Here is an 18,968-nt window from a genome sequence, read left to right as displayed (position 1 = left end):
TGAGCCTACCCACTGCTGCTGACGACTTAGAAACACACAAAGCTCAGCCACGCTAATCAGTGAAACAGCAGTTTCCATAAGATTCTAGTTGAAAATCTGTCATGCAAGTTTCAATGCTGAGGGCACCAAAGACCTCCCTACCCTCTGATTTGAAAATGTGGCAGCAGTGAAGCCTCTTTGGAGGAAACTGAGAGCAGCAGTCATGAATAACAATTGAACAACTACCCCTAGCTGTGCCTGGCTGAGGGCAGACTCACTCTAGGGTGGCTTCTGAGAGTGCATTCATTCATTGACCAGATATTCACTGAGCACCTACTGTATACTATTCTAGGCAGTGATAATAGCAGTGAATCAAACAAAGTCCCTGCCTTTATGAGGCACCCATTCTAGTGGGGGAGCAGATGATAGGCAAGATAAATAAATGTTAGGTGGTATTAAGTGCTATACAAAAATGTATCAATAGCATGAAAGAAGGATGTAAGGTGTTCAGTGCTGGGGATTGAAATTTTAGAAATGGTGGCCAGAGAAGTCTTCACTGAGAAGGTAACATTTCAGTGGAGAGCTGGAGGAAATGAGGGAGCCAGCTACAAAGATATCCAGAGGTTGTGGACATTTAATTTTCCCCTTCAGATTTTGTCCACCCCTCTCCACCCAGCTTTGTGCCCTGGTAGGCTGACCTGTATGGGCTGCATTGACAGGTTCCCTCGCCCTCTGGCTTCGGGTTAGGTTTGACCAATGGGAGGCACCTGCAAGGAGATCAGAAGGAAAGAGAAAATGAGATTTTTCATCAGCTCTTGCTGTTCAGGTTCATCATGGGTTGGCTGCATCCCTCCATCAAAGACCTCTGCTCCTCTCAGGTGGCTTTCTTTAGACAGCAACTTTCCGCAGTTCCCATAATCACTCTCTCCTAGCATCCTGACTGATGCACTGGGGAAAAGCATTCCATGCATAAGGAAAAGCAAGCACAATACATTAATGTGCCTAGAAAGCATAAAGAATGATCAGGAGACTAGTGTGGCTGGGATGAAGGAGGTGATGGAGGGATTTGGAGTAGATAGTGTCAGGAAGGTAAGGGAGGGGCAGATTCTGAGGGCCTTGAAGGCTATTCTAAAGTCTTTGGCTTTTAATATGAGTGACATGGGGATCAATTAGAAGATGTTTGTTGAGCAAAAGATTGACACAGACTATGTTTTAATGGCATCATTTAGGAGACCAGTGACAGGCAAGAGAGGATGATGGCTTGGGCTAGATGGAGGCAACAAAGATGGTAAAAAGTGATTGGATTCCAAGTAGATTTTGAAGGTGATGCAGAAGAATCCTGTTCATTAAAATGACCAGAGTGAAAGCCCAAACCCAAGATCAGAGACTAGTTGCCTGTTTGTCACTGCATATTACTGAAAATTCTGTTATTCCATGAGATTTCAGAAGACCCTGCATATAGCACAATAATCCTAATCCCTTACTACTTGTGCAGGACACACAACTCTAGACCAAAGGCCCAGCCCAAAGGTTCCCAGAGTGTACCTGACTCCAGAACAATTTCATAAAACTATCATCACAGACTTTCCAGCCAACCTACTCCACCTTAAAGCCACAACTCCATAGGGTTTGCACTGCATGCCATTTTGGCCCCTGATTCGGGTCCAGCCTCTTTACCTCCACTGGCTCCTCTGTGAGTTGGCCTAACCATGTCACACCAGAATTTTGGGAAACATTGTCAAACCTGTCCTGTTCCTACCTCCTGTCCTCTGCCCACCATCACTCACAGGTTGGCAGCAGACAGATGGCATCTATCAACCATTGAGCTGATAGGAATTGGTCCCAGGGATAGTCAGAACAGTGAGGACAATATCTCAAAGTTACCATGCTGTTTTAAAGCTTGAAACACTTGTTAAACCTTGTTTTATCATCAACATTTTATTAGGAAAGTATGTGTAACATTGAGTTAATATCAGGGTAGGGACTGAGGAAACTAAACAAGTAAAGGGACCATGGTTTTGATAAGGATTTTAAAATTTGCCTAGCAGCTATCAACCAGATCACTAGCAGATCACTGGGAGGGAGAGAAAATAAAAAACTCAGCTCCATAGGCTAAAAGCTCCCAGCCTGAAATGTCTTCTGGGAAGAAAAGCAGCCTGGTATTTTTGAATGCATGCTGTTGATGTTCAGGATAAGGCCTATTGCTTCATATTCATGAACACCCGGCAAAGACACCCAGCTGGAAGCTGGAAAACAGCACATGATTCTGAAGATTCATTCCAGAGCCAGGGAAAATTGATGGTATTTTGTTTATGTTCAAAGAAATCAATCTAGAGATCAGCCCCATAGCCAAAGTCAGCAAGACCAGGGAGAAAACTGCTGCCAATCGTGGAGGGGATGACCTGCATTGGAATCTCAGATTCAGGACTTTGAAGTTGTATACCCTTGGGTAAGATTCTTAACCCTTCCAGGACCTCAACTTTCAAATCTGTAAAATATAGATGATACCTAACTCACAGAGTTACATTAAGGATCAAAAGAGCTTGTGTGCATAAAATGTATCCAGTGTGGCCTCTGGGATACTAGCTGTTCACTACATGTTTTCTTTTTCTCTTGTCCACTTATCATTGGCAAGAGCAGGGCCAGTGGTAGGGGGCAACTATGGAGTTCCAGTGGGCCCTGATGCCCTTAGGAAGAGCTATCTGAGGAATTCTCTGACTCATTCATGCCAATACTGTTTTTTGTGTTTTGGTTTTTTTTTGCTCTTTGTTAAACGGGCATCCTGGGCAGCTGGCATTTGATCACAGCAGGACGGATTCTATACTCAGCTTGGCACTGAAGGGCACTAATGCCTATTAATTAACAACTGACTTGCCTAGGCAGGCTGCTTTCATTTCTAGAATCCCAAATCTTTTCTTATTTCATTTCAGGTTATTTGAATTCCTTTGTGTGGAAGCTTTTGGTGCAGACCTTGGCTCTCTCCTCTTTCATAACTTCAGCTTCTCCTCTTTTCTCCATTCAACTCCCTCTGCCTGCCCAACACCTTGGCTCTCCATCTTTTTCCTTCTCTCCCTTACTTCTCTCACTAACCCTCATCCAAAGACAGTGCTCATGGAGACAGCAGTTAAAAGTGGCTCAAGTGTGTTATGGCCGATGCATGCTGATGTATGACAGAAACCAACACAATATTCTAAAGCAATTATTCTTCAATTAAAAATTTGTAGTTGTTCAGTTGCTCAGTCATGTCTGACTCTTTGCGACCCATGGCTTCCCTGCCCATCATCAACTCCTGGAGCTTACTCAAACTCATGTCCATCGAGTTGGTGATGCCATCCAACCATCTCATCCTCTGTCGTCCCCTTCTCCTCCTGCCCTCAATCTTTCCCAGCACCAGGGTCTTTTCTAATGAGTCAGCTCTTTGCATCAGGTGGCTAAAGAATTGGAGCTTCAGCTTCAGCACCAGTCCTCCAATGAATATTCAGGACTGATTTCCTTTAGGATTGACTGGTTTGATCTCCTTGCAGTCCAAGAGACTCTCAAGAGTCTTCTCCAACACCACAGTTCAAAAGCATCAATTCTTCGGCACTTAGCCTTCTTTATTATCCAACTATCACATCATACAAGGCTATTGGAAAAACCATAGCTTTGACTATATGGACCTTTGTCGGCAAAGCAATAAATGTCTCTGCTTTTCAATATGCTGTCTAGGTTGGTCATAGCTTTTCTTCCAAGGAGCAGGCGTCTTTTAATTTTGTGGCTACAGTCACAGTCCACAATGATTTTGGAGCCCAAGAAAATAAAGTATGTCCCTGTTTCAATTGTTTCCCCATCTATTTGCCATGAAGTGATGGGTCCAGATGCCATGATCTTAGTTTTTTGAATGTTGAGTTTTAAGCCAACTTTTTTTACTCTCCTCTTTCACCTTCATCAAGAGGCTCTTTAGTTCCTCTTCACTTTCTGCCAAAAGGGTGTTGTCATCTGCATATCTGAGGTTATTGATATTTCTCCTGGCAATCTTGATTCCAGCTTGTGCTTCATATAGCCCAGAATTTCACATCGTGTACTCTGCATAGAAGTTACATAAGCAGGATGGCAATATACAACCTTGATGTACTCCTTTCCTAATTTTGAACCAGTCCATTATCCCATGTGCGGTTCTAACTGTTGCTTCTTGATCTGCATACAGGTTTCACAGAAGGCAGGTAAGGTGGTCTGGTTTTCCCATCTCTTGAAGAATTTTCCACAGTTCATTATGATCCACACAGTCAAAGGCTTTAAGCAGATGTTTTTTTCTGGAATTCTCTTGCTTTTTCTATGATCCAACGGATATTGGCAATTTTATTTCTGGCTCCTCTGCCTCTTCTAAATCCTGCTTGAACACTTGGAAGTTCTCGGTTCACATACCGTTGAAGCCTAGCTTGGAAAACTTTGAGCATTACTTTGCTACCATGTGAAATGAGTACAATTGTGCAGTAATTTGAAGATTCTTTGGCATTGTCTTTCTTTGGGATTGGAATGAAAACTGACATTTGCAGTCCTGTGGCCACTACTGAGCTTTCCATATTTGCTGGCATTTTGAGTGCAGGCCTTTCACAGCATCATCTTTTAGGATTTGAAATAGCTCAACTGGAATTCCATCACCTCCACTAGCTTTGTTCCTAGTGATGCTTCCTAAGGCCCACTTGACTTCACACTCCAGGATCTCTGGCTCTAGATGAGTGATCACACTGTCATGGTTATCTGGGTCATTAAGATCTTTTTTGTACAGTTCTCCTGTGTATTCTTGCCACCTCTTATTAATATCTTCTGCTTCTGTTAGGTCCATACCATTTCTGTCCTTTATTGTGCTCATCTTTTCATTAAACGTTCCATCTGTGTCTCTAATTTTCTTTAAGAGATCTCTGCTGCTGCTGCTAAGTCGCGTCAGTCGTGTCCAACTCTGTGCGACCCCATAGACGGCAGCCCACCAGGCTCCTCCATCCTTGGGATTCTACAGGCAAGAATGCTGGAGTGGGTTGCCATTTCCTTCTCCAATGCATGAAAGTGAAAAGTGAAAGTGAAATCACTCAGTCGTGTCTGACTCTTCACGACCCCATGGACTGTAGCCCACCAGGCTCCTCCATCCATGGGATTCTCCAGGCAAGAGTACTGGAGTGGGTTGCCATTGCCTTCTCCATAGGAGATCTCTAGTCTTTCTCATTCTATTGTTTTCCTCTATTTCTTTGTATTGTTCATTTAAGAAGGCTTTCTTATCTCGCCTTGCTCTTCTTTGACACTCTGCTTTCAGATGGGTATATCTTTCCTTTTCTCTTTGCCTTTCACTTCTCTTCTTTTCTCAGCTACTTGTAAGGCCTCCTCAAACAATCATTTTGCCTTTTTTTCATTTCTTTTTCTTGGGGACAGTTTTGAACACCACCTCCTGTACAATGTTATAAACCTCTGCCCATAATTCTTCAGGCAGTCTGTCTATCAGATCTAATGCCTTGAATCTATTTGTCACTTCCACTGTATAATCGTAAGGGATTTGATTTAGGTCATACCTGAATGGCCTAGTCGTTTTCCCTACTTTCTGCAATTTAAGTCTGAATTTGGCAAAAAGGGGTTCATGATCTGAGCCACAGTCAGGTCCTGGTCTTGTTTTTGCTGACTGTATAGAGCCTCTCCATCTTTGGCTGCAAAGAATATAATCAGTCTGATTTCAGTATTGGTGATGTCCATGTGTACAGTCACCTCTTATGTTGTTGGAAGAGGGTGATTGCTATGACCAGTGCGTTCTCTTGGCGAAACTCTGTTAGCCTTTGCCCTGCTTCATTTTGTACTCCAGGAGGAAACTTGCCTGTTATTCCAGGTATCTCTTGTCTTCCTACTTTTGCATTCCAGTCACCTATGATGAAAAGGACATCTTTTTTTGGCGTTAGTTCTAGAAGGTCTTGTAGGGCTTCATAGAACTGCTCAACTTCAGCTTCTTCAGCATTAGTGGTTGGGGCATAGACTTGGATTACTATGATATTGAACGGTTTGCCTTGGAAACAAATATCATTCTGTCGTTTTTGAGACTGCACCCAAGTACTGCATTTTGTACTCTTTTGTTGACTATGATGGCTACTCCATTTTTTCTAAGGGATTCTTGCCCACAGTAGCAGATATAATGTTCATCTGAATTAAATTCACCCATTCCGGTCTATTTTAGTTCACTGATTCCTAAAATGTTGATGTTCATTTTTGCCATCTCCTGTTTGACCACTTCCAATTTAACTTGATTCACGGACCTAATATTCAAGTTCCTATGCAATATTGCTCTTTACAGCATCAGACTTTATTTTCACCACCAGATGCATATACAACTGGGCATTGTTTCTGCTTTGGCTCAGCCTCTTCACTCTTCTCCAGTAACATATTGGGCCCCTACTGATCTGGGGAGTTCATCTTTCAGTGTCATATCTTTTGCCTTCATGGGGTTCTTAAGGCAAGAATTCTGAAGTGGTTTGCCATTCCCTTCTCCAGTGGACCACATTTTGTCAGAACTCTCCACCATGACCCATCGTTCTTGGGTGGCCTTACACGGCCTAGCTCATAGTTTCATTGAGTTATACATGTCTGTGATCCATGTGATCAGTTTGGTTAGTTTTCTGTGATTGTGGTTTTCATTCTTTCTGGCCTCTGATGGATAAGGATAAGAGGCTTGTGGAAGCTTCCTGATGGGAAGTACTGGCTGTGGGGCAAACTGAGTCTTGCTCTGATGGGTGTGGCCATGCTCAGTAATCCAATTTCCTGCTGATGGGTGGGGCTGCGTTCCCTCCCAGTACTTTGGCCTGAGGCTAGGCAGGTGCAGTGGCAGTAATGGTGACCTCCTTCAAAAGGACTTATGCCAGCATGCTGTGGCTCCCAGTACTGTTGTATTCAGTGCCCCTGATCCTGCGGCTGGCCACTGTCAACCCACACCTCCACTAGAGACTCCTGGACACTCACAGGCAAGTCTGGCTTAGTTTCTTGTGGGGACACTGCTCCTTTCTGCTGGCTCCTGGTGCACACAAGGTTTTGTTTGTGCCCTCCAAGAGTCTGTTTCCCCAGTCCTGTGGAAGTTCCATACTCAAATTTCCCACTGGCCTTCAAAGTCAAATTCCCTGGGAGTTCTCAGTCCCTTTGCTTGATCCCCAGGTTGGGAAATTTGTTGTGGACCCTAGTAGTTTTGCAACAGTGTGAGGACTTTTTTGGTATAATTGTTCTGTAGTTTGTGGGGCATCTGCTTGGCAGCTCTATGGTGGGGCTAAAGGCAACCTCCCCAAGAAGACTTATGCCACACACCACGCCTCCCAGGTCTGCTGCAGCCAGAGCCCCTGTTCCTGTGGCAGGACACTGCTGACCCACGCCTTTTCAGGAGACACTCAAACACTCAAAGGCAGGTCTGTCTCAGTCTCTTGTGGGGTCCCTGGGTCCTGGTGCACACAAGGTTTTGTTTGCACTCTCTGAGCGTCTCTGGTGGGTATGAGGTTTTACTCTAAACACAACTTTGTCCCTTCTTCTGTCCTGTTGAGGCTTCTCCTTTGCCCTTGGACACAAAGTATCTTTTTATGTGGGATCCAACATTCTCCTGTTGATGGTTGTTCAGCAGCTAGCTGCAATTTTGGAGTTCTCACAGGAGAAGATGAGTGCACATCCTCTACTCCACTATCTTAACTACATCTATATAAATTAAAAAGATAGAGAGAAGGACAGCCCTATGTGGAGTAGGGCAGCCTTAGTACCAAATTTTTTTTTTCTCTATTCTGAAATGAAAAAAAAAAATAGTGGCTCAACTGGACCCATGGTCAGGCTTGGGGGGAACCATCATATTTTCTCTTTGTACTGTCCTATCAGCTCATCCTGAAGCCCACTTTCCCATCCCTTCACACTAGGCTGGGTAATGGGATGACAAAGTACAACATGGCTGCTGCCCTAAGGGAACTCTCAGTCTAGTGGGAGAGACAGAAGCCCCATGGTGTATATGAAGAGATGGGGAGGGGAGTACAGAGATGCAAAAGTGTCTCGTTGCCTCTGAGGGGTCAAGGAAAGCTTTACAAAAGAGGGGAGACTTGAACTTGGCCTTGAAGCATGAATTTACTTTTCATAATGGAGAGAGGTTCAAAGGGTATTTCAGGGGAGGAGGTGGCGTTGAGGATAGAAGGTCAGTGTATACACCAAGGGGCTCTGTATAGCCAGCCAGATGTTAAGGTCTAGGAGGTGAGTACCAGCAAGTCTTAAAGGAGAAACTAGAGCCAGCTTGCTGGGCAGCGGGACTGCAAGGGGTTAGGGTACAAGGCCAAGGTGGTTGGACCTGGTGAATGCTGAGAAGGGACATGAAGAAAGCCATATTTTAAGAACATAATTCTGGAAGACAGAGAGACCAGAAGAAAAACAGAGGCCAGTTAGGAGCCTGCTTCAATGATCCTGGCATGAGTGGAAGCTCTGAACTAAGGTGCTGACCTTAGGAATGGAAATGAAGGGGCAGAGATGTCCCCAGGGCCTATTTCTCTAGCTTTGGCCTCTGGTTCTGAATTCACTCTTCACCTCTTCCCCAACACCTTCTCCCTTGATGATCTTAGTAAATGCTGATCTCAACCGGAGCTCCCACTTCAAAGTGGATTTATCCCAAATATATCTTGAGGTTGACTTCAAACCTACATCTGGGATCAGATAGTGGCTATTTTTGAACATTCTCAAAATACCATCTCATCATCTCATCAGCGTGTTCAAAACAGTCATTGCAGTGCCTGTACCTCAGCCCTAGGCCAGTCCGGGAGAACTGTGGACCTCAGACACCTTTTGGGCTTCTGAGGCCTAATTCAGCCACTGAAGGATTATTTTACACCTTTCTGGGACAAATTTGATTTCCTAGTTATAAACCACCAATTCCATGTGGACTTGGAAGACTCAACACGTTCACACCTTGGGGATGGCCTTCCTTCCCCTCATGTCCTCTCAAGTCCTTCAGGGGTGGCCCTCAGCTAGGGGTGGGTCCTCCCAGCCCCTGGAAATATTTGAAAATGCGTAGAGGCATTTCTAATTGTCACAATGACTCTGGGGTGCTAAGTAAGCCAGAAGTCATGATGTTGAACATCCTGCAATGTACACGAGTGTCCCACACTGCAAAGAATTGTCTCACCGCAAGGGCCAGTAGTACTCTCATTGAGAAACACTGTGACCATGAGCTCGGTTGAGGGCAAGGATTCTATTTTGTTCTCTACTGAGCATTGCCCTTGGTGCTGGGGAAAGAAAAATGAACAAGACTTGTGCAGTGCCTTTGTCCCCTGTCTCTTAGTTGGGTAGGATAAAGATGATCCTGAGATAGAGACTAAAAGTCAATAATGCATCACCTTCCATAACTACCATGGGGTCCCTTCCTAGTGAGTGGAATGTACTGCTAGTTAAATGATGAATTGAAATTCATTCATTCATTCATTCAAGCAGCACTCAAATAGCATGTGAACTTTTCAAAGTACTTTCTCACACATGATCTTGCTGGAGCTGGCCTGGGAGGAGAGGAGGATTGGGGCAGGGACTGGAAGCAGAGTTGAGGCCTGAGAGGTTCCTACCCAGCTCGGGCCAAAACAGACAAAGCCAATCAGACAGTCTCCTCGGACTGGGGCGGGGTTGGGGGAGGTCTGGTGTGAATGGAAATATGTGTCACATGGCCTGAATTGCAGGGGCCGGCCTTAGGCTCCCACAGCCCCCAAACACTTCCAGATGGATTTATTTATAACTTCCAAAGCAGAGGCAGCACTCGGTTCCTTTTCTTCACTCTCCTCCCCACTCCTGGAACAAGGCTTGGCTGCTCCTTGCCACTCTGGAAGCCAGCAGGAGCCAGGGAATGTGCTGCAGTGCTCAGCCTGGGTTCATGGTCACCGCCTGCCCCCTAGGTAGCAACTGCAGCTCACTGTGTGGGTGCTGGCTGAACTGGTTGTATTCCTGCCAACCCGGCCATGTAGGCTCTCTGCTAAATGGGTTGTGTGAGCCGGGCACATTCACTCTGGCAAGTTTCCACTTCAGACATGCCTCCACTTCATAAAGTCAGTCACATCCATTTCTTCTCATTCTCTGTCTTTGGAAGATTCTGAGCTTCATCCCCTCCACCTTCTCCCACAGGATACTGCTCACTGTACAGGCTGCCAGAAGCTTTGGTCTTGGACATTTTCCAAATCAGGAAACTGAATCTCAGAGAGGTTAAGTGACTTGCCCAAGGATATACAGCACGTGAAATAGCAGAGCCAGACATCTAAAGCCCTAAACTCTGCCTCCGAGGTTAGTGCCTCCTGAACCTCAAGTTTCCTCATGTGTGAAGTGGGATGAATGCATGCCAGGTGGTCTGGTTGGAAGTGTGGGCTCTGGAACTGCTCTGCATGCTGTATGTGCTGGTTCTGTCATTTACTGGCTGAATGAGCTTCAATGAGTCACTCTTCCTCTCTGTGACTCAATTTCTTTATCTTTCTTTGAAAGATTAAAGAAAGAATGGATTGAAATGGTTTAGCACAGTGTCTGACCCACAGTAAGCCCACAATAAATAATAATCAATATGATAGCTTATTGCTCAGCTACATCATTAGAAAACTTACAGCTCCCATCTCTTGAAATATGGGCCAGGCCCTGTACAAACAACACCTCATGACTTTTCACACTATATAGAGAGAAGTAAACTGGCTTTGGAGAGATTAATCACTTGCTTAAGGCTACCCTTGTAGGAATAGAGGAGGGCTTGAACTTGGTTCTAGGTGAGTTCAAAGTTATGGATTTTATGTTTCTTTTAGTCTTATAAATTCCTACAGAATCTGAAAGATAAAAGCCCCTATATGGGTCCTTTGCCTTGCCTCTCCCACCCCACCCCTATTCTCTCGTTTCCCTTAGGATAGGCCCAGGGGGGTCCCTCTGTCCCAGAGCTACAGCCCACACAGCTGCCCTGAGCATTCTGGTGGCCCTAAGCAGGACCTGTGAGCACATCAGGCCCAGAGGAACCTGGTACCCTAGGGCTGAGGCCTTCTGCTTCCCTTCTCTCCTTGCCACAGCTGGAACTGATGGTAGCAGGAGGGGGACGGGGTGGCAAAGAAAGCAGATGAAGGCTCCAAGGTCAAGCTTCTAGATGTGCCATGTCTGTTTCCTGTACAACCTCTTTGCTCTCAAAAGTTACTCAGAACCAACGTCTGGTGAACCCACCTCTCTGCCTCCAAGGGTCCAGACAAATTTTCCCGCAGCTGTTCAGCAACACATGATGCCAGATTTCTGCCCCAGTGGGAGCCTACAGTATTCTCACATTCCTTTCTGCTTGCTGCTGCGCAAGGAAACATGTATTCTTTCTGCATGTTTTCCCATCCCACACCACACGTCATTACCACCAATGACAGCATGAGGGAATATGGCACAATCTCTGTGCACATACGGGCAAGGAAACCAGCAGACACATCTCTCAATTGAATATGACTCACCAAATGGGCTCCAAATTCCATCAACATTTAGATTCAATCTAGCTGTATTTCCCTCATCTTTGCAGTCATCATCCTGGGCTACCCAGGATGCTCAGAATTCCTGATAGTCCAAGAATAAGTGCAGAGTTACTTCATAAATGCCCAGCACAGAAAGGAAATTGAATAAATGCTTAATCTCTATCCAAAGCTCTGTCCACAACTCTGAGAGTTTGTAGACAAACATTACCAGAAAGTCCCAGGGGACAGTTCCTCTCTGCTTCCAGCATTGACATTTAGGAAAGCTTCCTCATCAAGAATAGGCCTTTACCATTACCCCAGAAACTACCAGATCTCCAGCCCCAGCCCTACTGTATAGAGGCCTTCTGAGCCTCGGTTACCTTCTTTGTTGTTCAGAGGTATCGATTATGTATCAGGTATATGGTACTTTCTCAAGAGATGGTACATTTATAAAGTTTTACCTTGTAGTAAAATTAAATTTTTACACATTATAGAGTCATCTAGAAGATGATTCCGGAAATTCTTTACTTTCCCAATACTTATTGGGCATCTACTATGTACAGAGCTGCATGCGAGACACAAAAAATTCAAAATAAAGTTTCTTTCCTTCAAGAGACTATAATATAGCTGGATATTTAGATAAGTGTGGAATATTTCAGAATTTCCATATACCTTTAAGAGCCAGGCAAGTACTATAAATAAGTAAAGGAGGCTGGAGTGATATCATCATCATCATAAGTGGTGGGGACTGTGACAAAGTGAAGAGCAAGAGGTCCATCTAATGGGAAAGTTGCCATCCCAATCCAGCTAACTACCACCCTGTGGGAAATGCAGTGCTAGTGTTACTACATTTCTCTGTTTCTAAAAGAAGACAGAAATCTAGATTGAATGGAAAGATTAGTAATTGTGACTTATTAGCAAATAATTTAGAAAAGAAACAAACCACATACAGACCAAACCAAATATATTCAGCCCATCAGTCACCAGTTTGCAACCTGTCCATAATGACAGATGATACATTGTTTAAATACTGACAGTAAGTTCTGGAAGTGCTCAGACAAGGATGTGAGCTCCTTGGGCTGGTATGACCTGGAAAGTTTTCCTCAAGGTGGTCACATTCAGACTGGGCTCCAAAATGTGAGTGTGAATTTGATAGGCAGAAGGGAAGAACACAGTTTTTGGAAAGGATAGACAGGTGAACCAAGAAGGTTGTAGTCAGAACTCAGAGGCAGTGAAGAGGTGCGTCTGGTTGTTATGAAGGATTCTTGAGGGGAAGGGCAACCTCTGGCCTCTGGGTAGTCTCAGTGGAGGAGGTTTCTCATGACCACCAAAATCAGGAATCTCAGAGTGGAGGAAACAAAGGAAGATGGGAACTACTACTTAGAAAGTCTGATTCTGAAAAGCCAGTCAGAGTAATATTAAACACAGACAGACAGATGCCTCATCAGCAGGCATGGGAAAGGCCACTTTAGTTAAGTCCAGGGCCTTTTCTAGAATATAGCAGTGTAAAAATGTAGGAGAAGTGCAAATAAGTAATGCAGGATCCTGTCTGGTGACTAGAAACAGGTCCAGAAGGTGGGACTGGATAAACCACAGTACAATGAGACCTACCATACAGGGAAGGGGGCTCTGGTCCCATACAAACACTGGGGAAAGGAAAAAAAAATGCATGGAGCTTTGAAAAAGCCAGCAATCCACAAAATCCTGGAAACTATTTAAAAAACACTTTAGTAAGAGCCAAGGTAAAATATATGTCCAATATTAAAAGCTAAAGGATTAGAAACCATTCTCCCACAGGGCTCTCTGGCAGCTGGCATTTATCTGAAGGAATGAAGGCATTTTACTCCAAAGTGGAGGGCATAAGAACGTGTGGCATGCAGGTGTCAAGGAAAATGCTATTGGCCTCGTATTGGATTATGTAACCACTAAAACAAGAGGCAAGGTAGTTAGGCATCATGGAAAAAGCACAAGGGTGGTAGGCAAAATTGTGCCCCCTCCCGAAATATGTTCATGCCCTAAGTCACTGGAACCGATGAATATGTTAGGTTAAAGAGCAAAGTTCAGAAATAAGGTTTGCAGACAGAGTTAAGGTTGCTAATCATCTGACCTCAAGATGGAGAGACTCTTTCACACGTAGAAGGTGGGCATAATGTATCACAAAGGTCCTTATAAAGTGAAAGAGAGGGGCAAGAGAGTTAGAGAAGAAGATGTGGCAGCAGAAGTGGGAGTCAGAGAGATACTGGTTTCAAAGATGGAAGAAGGGGATAAAGACCAGGGAATGCAGGTACTGTCTAGAAGCTAGAAAAGGCAAGTAAACAGACCCTCCCCTAGAAGCTCCAGAGGGAATGCAGCTTTGCCAACACCTTCATTTTAGTCCAATGAGACCCATTTTTGATATCTAACTTCCAGAACTGTAAGATAATACATTTCTGTTGCTTTAAGTAAGTTTGTGGTAATTTGTTATAGCAGCAATAGGAAACTCTTACAACTAGCTCTGAATTCGGATGTAGGGTTTAATCCTGACTCCACTGTATAGCAATTACTTGACCTTGGTGAATCAGTTAACTTCTCTGAGCCCTAATATCCTCATCTCATCCTCACAAATGATGCCCATAATACTTACACTTCACACAGTGGAGGTGAAGGGCAAGTAAGATCACGAACATAAAAAAGATAGTACAGCTTGGCACAGAGAAGGTACCTGGCAAAGTTCTTCTCTTTCCAATGATGCATTTGATACTTAGGACAAGTGGTGTTCTGGTAAATGTTTAAGTACTGGCTTGTAAAAATAATGCACATGTATATACATATATATGTAAATTTACTTCTTATGTAAGAAGTGAAATGTACAATTTATGAATAACAATGAAATAATACTCTATTGCAAATCCATATAGCCAGTTAAATTTTTTATAATGCATTCATTAATTTTGCTGAACTCTTACATCCATAGCCATCTTACAGCTGCAAAAGAAGACTGTAATTTCTACTTGAATGGTGGCTGATATTTTCCTTTATGTTAATGAGTAAGAAGTTGAACCATGAAAAGTGTTAGAATTGACAGATTAACCAGTGATTCAAATAACTCCTTTCTGAATCAGATAATAGTTTCCATGTATTGGAAGCATATTTCCTCAATTTTTTTGGTGTTATTTATGAAGATGGACATCATTTCCGAGGATGAGGTGAGGATGTCAGGGCTATAAATATGACACTCTTTTAAGTTTAATGTACATTTTCTCCATCACTTTCTCAAGGCTAGAGTACAGCGAACAAAACAAGAACCTAAACCCTCATTTGTAGCATTCTCAGATTTTCATGTTATAAATACTCTCATTGTGGCCTATTTCAAGCAACCTATGTGACATCACCAAACTCAGAATAGGAAAGGATGCTCAATAGTACACCATTCAGATGCAGTAGATGTGAATCCGCTCAAGAGCACAGATCATAGTAAAATAAGAGCTGGTGAATTTAAAGTATTTATTATTTTTAACATAATTTATTTAACTGAAGGTTTATATAATTTACTATTTTTGTTCAACAGTTAATTTTTTATTTTGAGATAATTTTAGACTCACAGAAGAGTTGCAAAAGCAGTACAGAGAACTCCCCTATATCCTTCACACAATTTTCCCTTATGTTGACATCTTATATAATTATAAAACATGTATCAAAACTGAAAAATTAACCTTGCTACAATATTATTGACTAAAGTATAAAGCTTATTTGGATTTAACCAATTTTTCCACGAAAGTCCTTTCTCTGTTCTAGGATCCAATCCAGGATCCCATATTGCATTTAGTTGGTCATTTATTTGGTAGAATGTCCCTCAATCTTGACTTATTTTTTGTTTTGTGTTTAACAATTGTTTCATGGACTTCCTAAATATTGAACAATCAGCTTTCATCAGCTACAAGAAGCCCAAGCCAGCTCCAGCACACCACTACCTAGGAAGCTCAAAGCAAAATTGACAATTCATCTGTTTTTTCCATCAATCCCACTAATACTTATTGAGCGCCCTCTAGGGGCTACTGCTGGGGATGTGGAGATAACGGAAACATGCACTCCTTGCCACTGAGAAAAGTTCGGGTTAGGGGACATGACTGAGCAGTAGCAAATAGTACCCCTAGAGCAATCAGGGTTATGATGGGGTTGAAATAGAATGTGCTGGAGTGCTCAGAGGTGGGAGGGCCAACCCTGCCTGGGGAGGTCAAGGAAAGCTTCACAGAAGAATTAAAAGATGAGCAAGAGTTCTGCAGGTGATATGCAAGGAAAAAAGATGATCGTGTGAGCTGAGTCTTGATGCGTCAGTGAGAATGAGCCAGTCAGTTAAGGGAGCAGAAGGAAAGCAGTCAACATCTATTCTTTCATTCTATAAGTATTTATTAGGCATCAATTCTGTACCAGGCTCTGGAGATGCCTAAACATGTAATGAATAAGGGCACTCAAGTGTGACAAGGGTTGTGATGGTGGAGACAGTGCCTGGGCTGTCTTGAAGTTGAGGTGGTGTGTGCATACACGAAGGTGGCACCATGAAGGAGCACGAACGTGAGGGCACTGGCCAGACACCTCCTCCCTGGGAGTGCAAGAAGGACCTCAGAGGACGCTCTCAGGCTTCTAACACCATTTCACCTAATGCAACCAACAGCTTTTGCCAGAGGATTACTAATGCTAGAACCTTTTTATGCAGGTACCATATGTTCACAGCACCCTCTTTCCAGCCCCTCATACCTAAAACCACATATACAGACCCCTGGGAGCTACACTTAGCAACTGACTCCTGCCTTGGGCAGATGGCATATAAATACTCTCAGGATGAAGTAGTGCTGACCAACATAAGGCAAGGGCCTTTGACTTGAGACCAAGAATTCCCAGAAAAGCTCCTATGTCCCTTTCTCAACCCCCTTAGAGATAAACCTCAACCACTCTCTACATCATTATACAGCTTTATTTTCTTCATAGCATTTATCACTATCTGAAATTATTTGTCTTTTCTTTCTTTTGCCTGTCTCCTGCCACCAGAATCTCAGCTCCTCAAACATAGAATTCTTGTCTGTCTTGTCATCAGTATATCCCCAGCTCACAGATCAGGGCCTGGACCATGGGGGTATTCAAGAAATATCTGTGGAATGGACAAGTGAACAAATGAATGTGTGGGTGGATGCTATTATTCAGATTTGAGGGCTGCATTCCTAATCCTCTGTGGCCCAAACTCTGTCAATTTTAAATCTGTTGCCTGTCTTTGGTGCTATGAACTAAAATGTTGCCTGCCATATAAGTAAACAAAAGATGTTGCAACCATCTTGCCACCACATTACAGCTGCCCCGAGAGCTATAACACAGCCCTAAGGGAACTCAGGATAGAAACAGAATGCCTGCCATCTAGCAGTCAACTGCTGCAGCAACCCCCGACAGTGCACCCTGAGGAGACTCAAGATGAAAAAGCACAGGATACTGGCCCCAGATAGTTGAGGAGCATATCAAAGGTACGATTTCAGTGAGTCCAGGCTCTTGAATCTTCCCATACATAGCAAAGCACCAAATTCCTTAACTTGAGATATCTGGTTTTCTTTTATTAACAGTAATCTTTTGATGTTCCAACTACCTGGTCTTTTGTTGCAAAAACTCCTATATATCCTGGCTCCCCTGCTTGCCTCTTAGGAACAGTTTCTCAGTGTCATCTGAGATGCTGTGTCTGGGCTTGAAGTCCTCAGAATGTCTGCCGAATAAAACATAACTCTCAACTTTTAGGTTGTGCCTTTCTTTTTTTTCCCAGTCAACAGTGCCTTGACTCTGAATTTGAACTTTATGGAGGAAGGAAACTGACATGCGTGAAACTGAGTGCTCCTCTTGTAATTGTTGTGAGAGTGTGAAAGATAACCACAACTGATATTTGTTGTGCTTACTAAGTGCTAGTTCCCATTCCAAGCACTTCATATATATTCAATAAATATTTGCCATGTCTCTACCAGGTACCACACACTGTTTAGGCATTAGGGATAGAGTAGTGAATAAAAGACAAAACGATCTTTGCTTTTAGGGAGCTTAAACATTAGCTCATTTAATCTGAAAACAACCTTAAGGTATAGACCTTGTGATCATTTCCATTTTGCAGATGAGGAAACCTAGGTACAAGTCTAGATCACACAGCAGAGCCAGGCAGTCTGGGTCCAGAGCCTGTGTTCTTAACCAGTAGGCTCCCCTGCCTCCTGAGGAGCTACTATATGGGCAAGTGCTTGGCAAACTTTGAATGACCTTGACAAATCTGAGTCCCTGTTATTCTTGGTGGGAGCATGGTGTGGGGAAGGGGTAGGAAACAGACCGGGCCAGGGAGCTCAGAGGATTCATGCCAAAGAGTGGTCATGGAGGTGCCTTTGGTACTCCTTAGGCCAGGAAAGCACTAGCTGTGTCTCTGGAGTCCTGGCCTCGTGCCAGGGGCTGTCTGACTTAGCCAAAGCACATGGAGTGATACTGCATAAAGGAGCCTGCAAGGCTTCCTCACTAGTGTGTACTTAGCACTTTATGGATTTTTTTTTTTTGGCGAGAGTTCTGTCCTGGATCGCCTTCTACAGATTTGTTGCCCTTATGGGGGCCTTGCCCCACCCCCTTGTATGGTCCTCCCATTCATCCTCCCAGCCCAAGAGGACAAAAGAAAGTTTGGCTAACCCCCGCTGGGCTTTTCTGATTTTCTGTTTCCATTGGAACAAAGAACTGCTCACCAAATGCTCTCTGATCTTTGGAATGAGAAAGGAAAATAGTTTATCACATGGAGTACCCCACACACATCGTCCCCAAGGCTCACTGGTCTCAGCCTCTCAGGACACCCAGATTCCTGGCAGGGCTAGGCAAGGATGGTGACTCCCTTCTCCCCAGCCTTCAGGAAGCCAGTGGGAGAGTGATGACTTCCATCTGGTCTGGCCTGCTTTCCACTCCTTGGGCTCCACCTGTGTCCTAGAAGGAGCAGAAGGAAGAAAGGAAGCATCCTCCCTCCTGCTTCTCCCACAGCTCCAGCCACACAGATGAGCTTCCCAGACCTTGGTCAGCAGATTTCCAAGTGATTCCTGTAGAAGGACGAGAGGTTCCTTGGGAGCTTGGGCAAATTCCTTAATCCTGCCAAGATTCAGTGTACTCTTCTGAAAAATGGGTCGAAGAATGCCTGCTTCATATGGTTATTGCAAGGATTAAAATTTTAAGAAATGTTTGCAAAATACTAGGCCCCAACTAGACTAGGTGGAGGAATTTAGTCTAGGAGAGGAGATGCCATTGCTTCAGTGATGGGCCCACCTGAGTGGTAGGTGTGATAGAAGCTTTTGCTCTGGAAAGTGGAGTAGGACATCCTCCCAACTACTGGTCTCTGCCAGACTTCTCTCCTGCACCAGGCCTTTAGGTCAGAGCCAGGTACCGTTCATGGGGCACTGCTGTCTTGATTGAATGTGGCTGATGGGCAGTCACCCCTCCCCCATCATTATGTGACCAGCTTTACCATGGTTTCTTTACAGATGTTGATTGAAAATAAGAGGGCACATTGGAAGAGAT

The 18,968-nt window shown here is 44.0% G+C and overlaps 1 protein-coding gene across 1 annotated transcript in view; it reads right to left on the bottom strand.

The window, feature by feature from the left end:
- Window positions 1-434: 434 nt before the first annotated feature.
- Window positions 435-18,968, bottom strand: part of LOC148773333 (uncharacterized) — a 149,519-nt gene continuing 130,985 nt past the window's right edge. Inside the window, exon 3 of the mRNA XM_088834273.1 lies at window positions 435-746. Coding sequence (XP_088690399.1) covers window positions 508-746 — 239 coding nt within the window. The 3' untranslated portion in view covers window positions 435-507. The remainder of the gene's footprint in view (window positions 747-18,968) is intronic.

Source organism: Moschus berezovskii, chromosome X (genome assembly GCF_049115385.1).
Source record: "Moschus berezovskii isolate FMDL1 chromosome X, NW_MosBer_1.0, whole genome shotgun sequence".
Classification (NCBI taxonomy): Eukaryota; Metazoa; Chordata; class Mammalia; order Artiodactyla; family Moschidae; genus Moschus; species Moschus berezovskii.
This window is presented reverse-complemented; position numbering and strand designations above follow the sequence as displayed.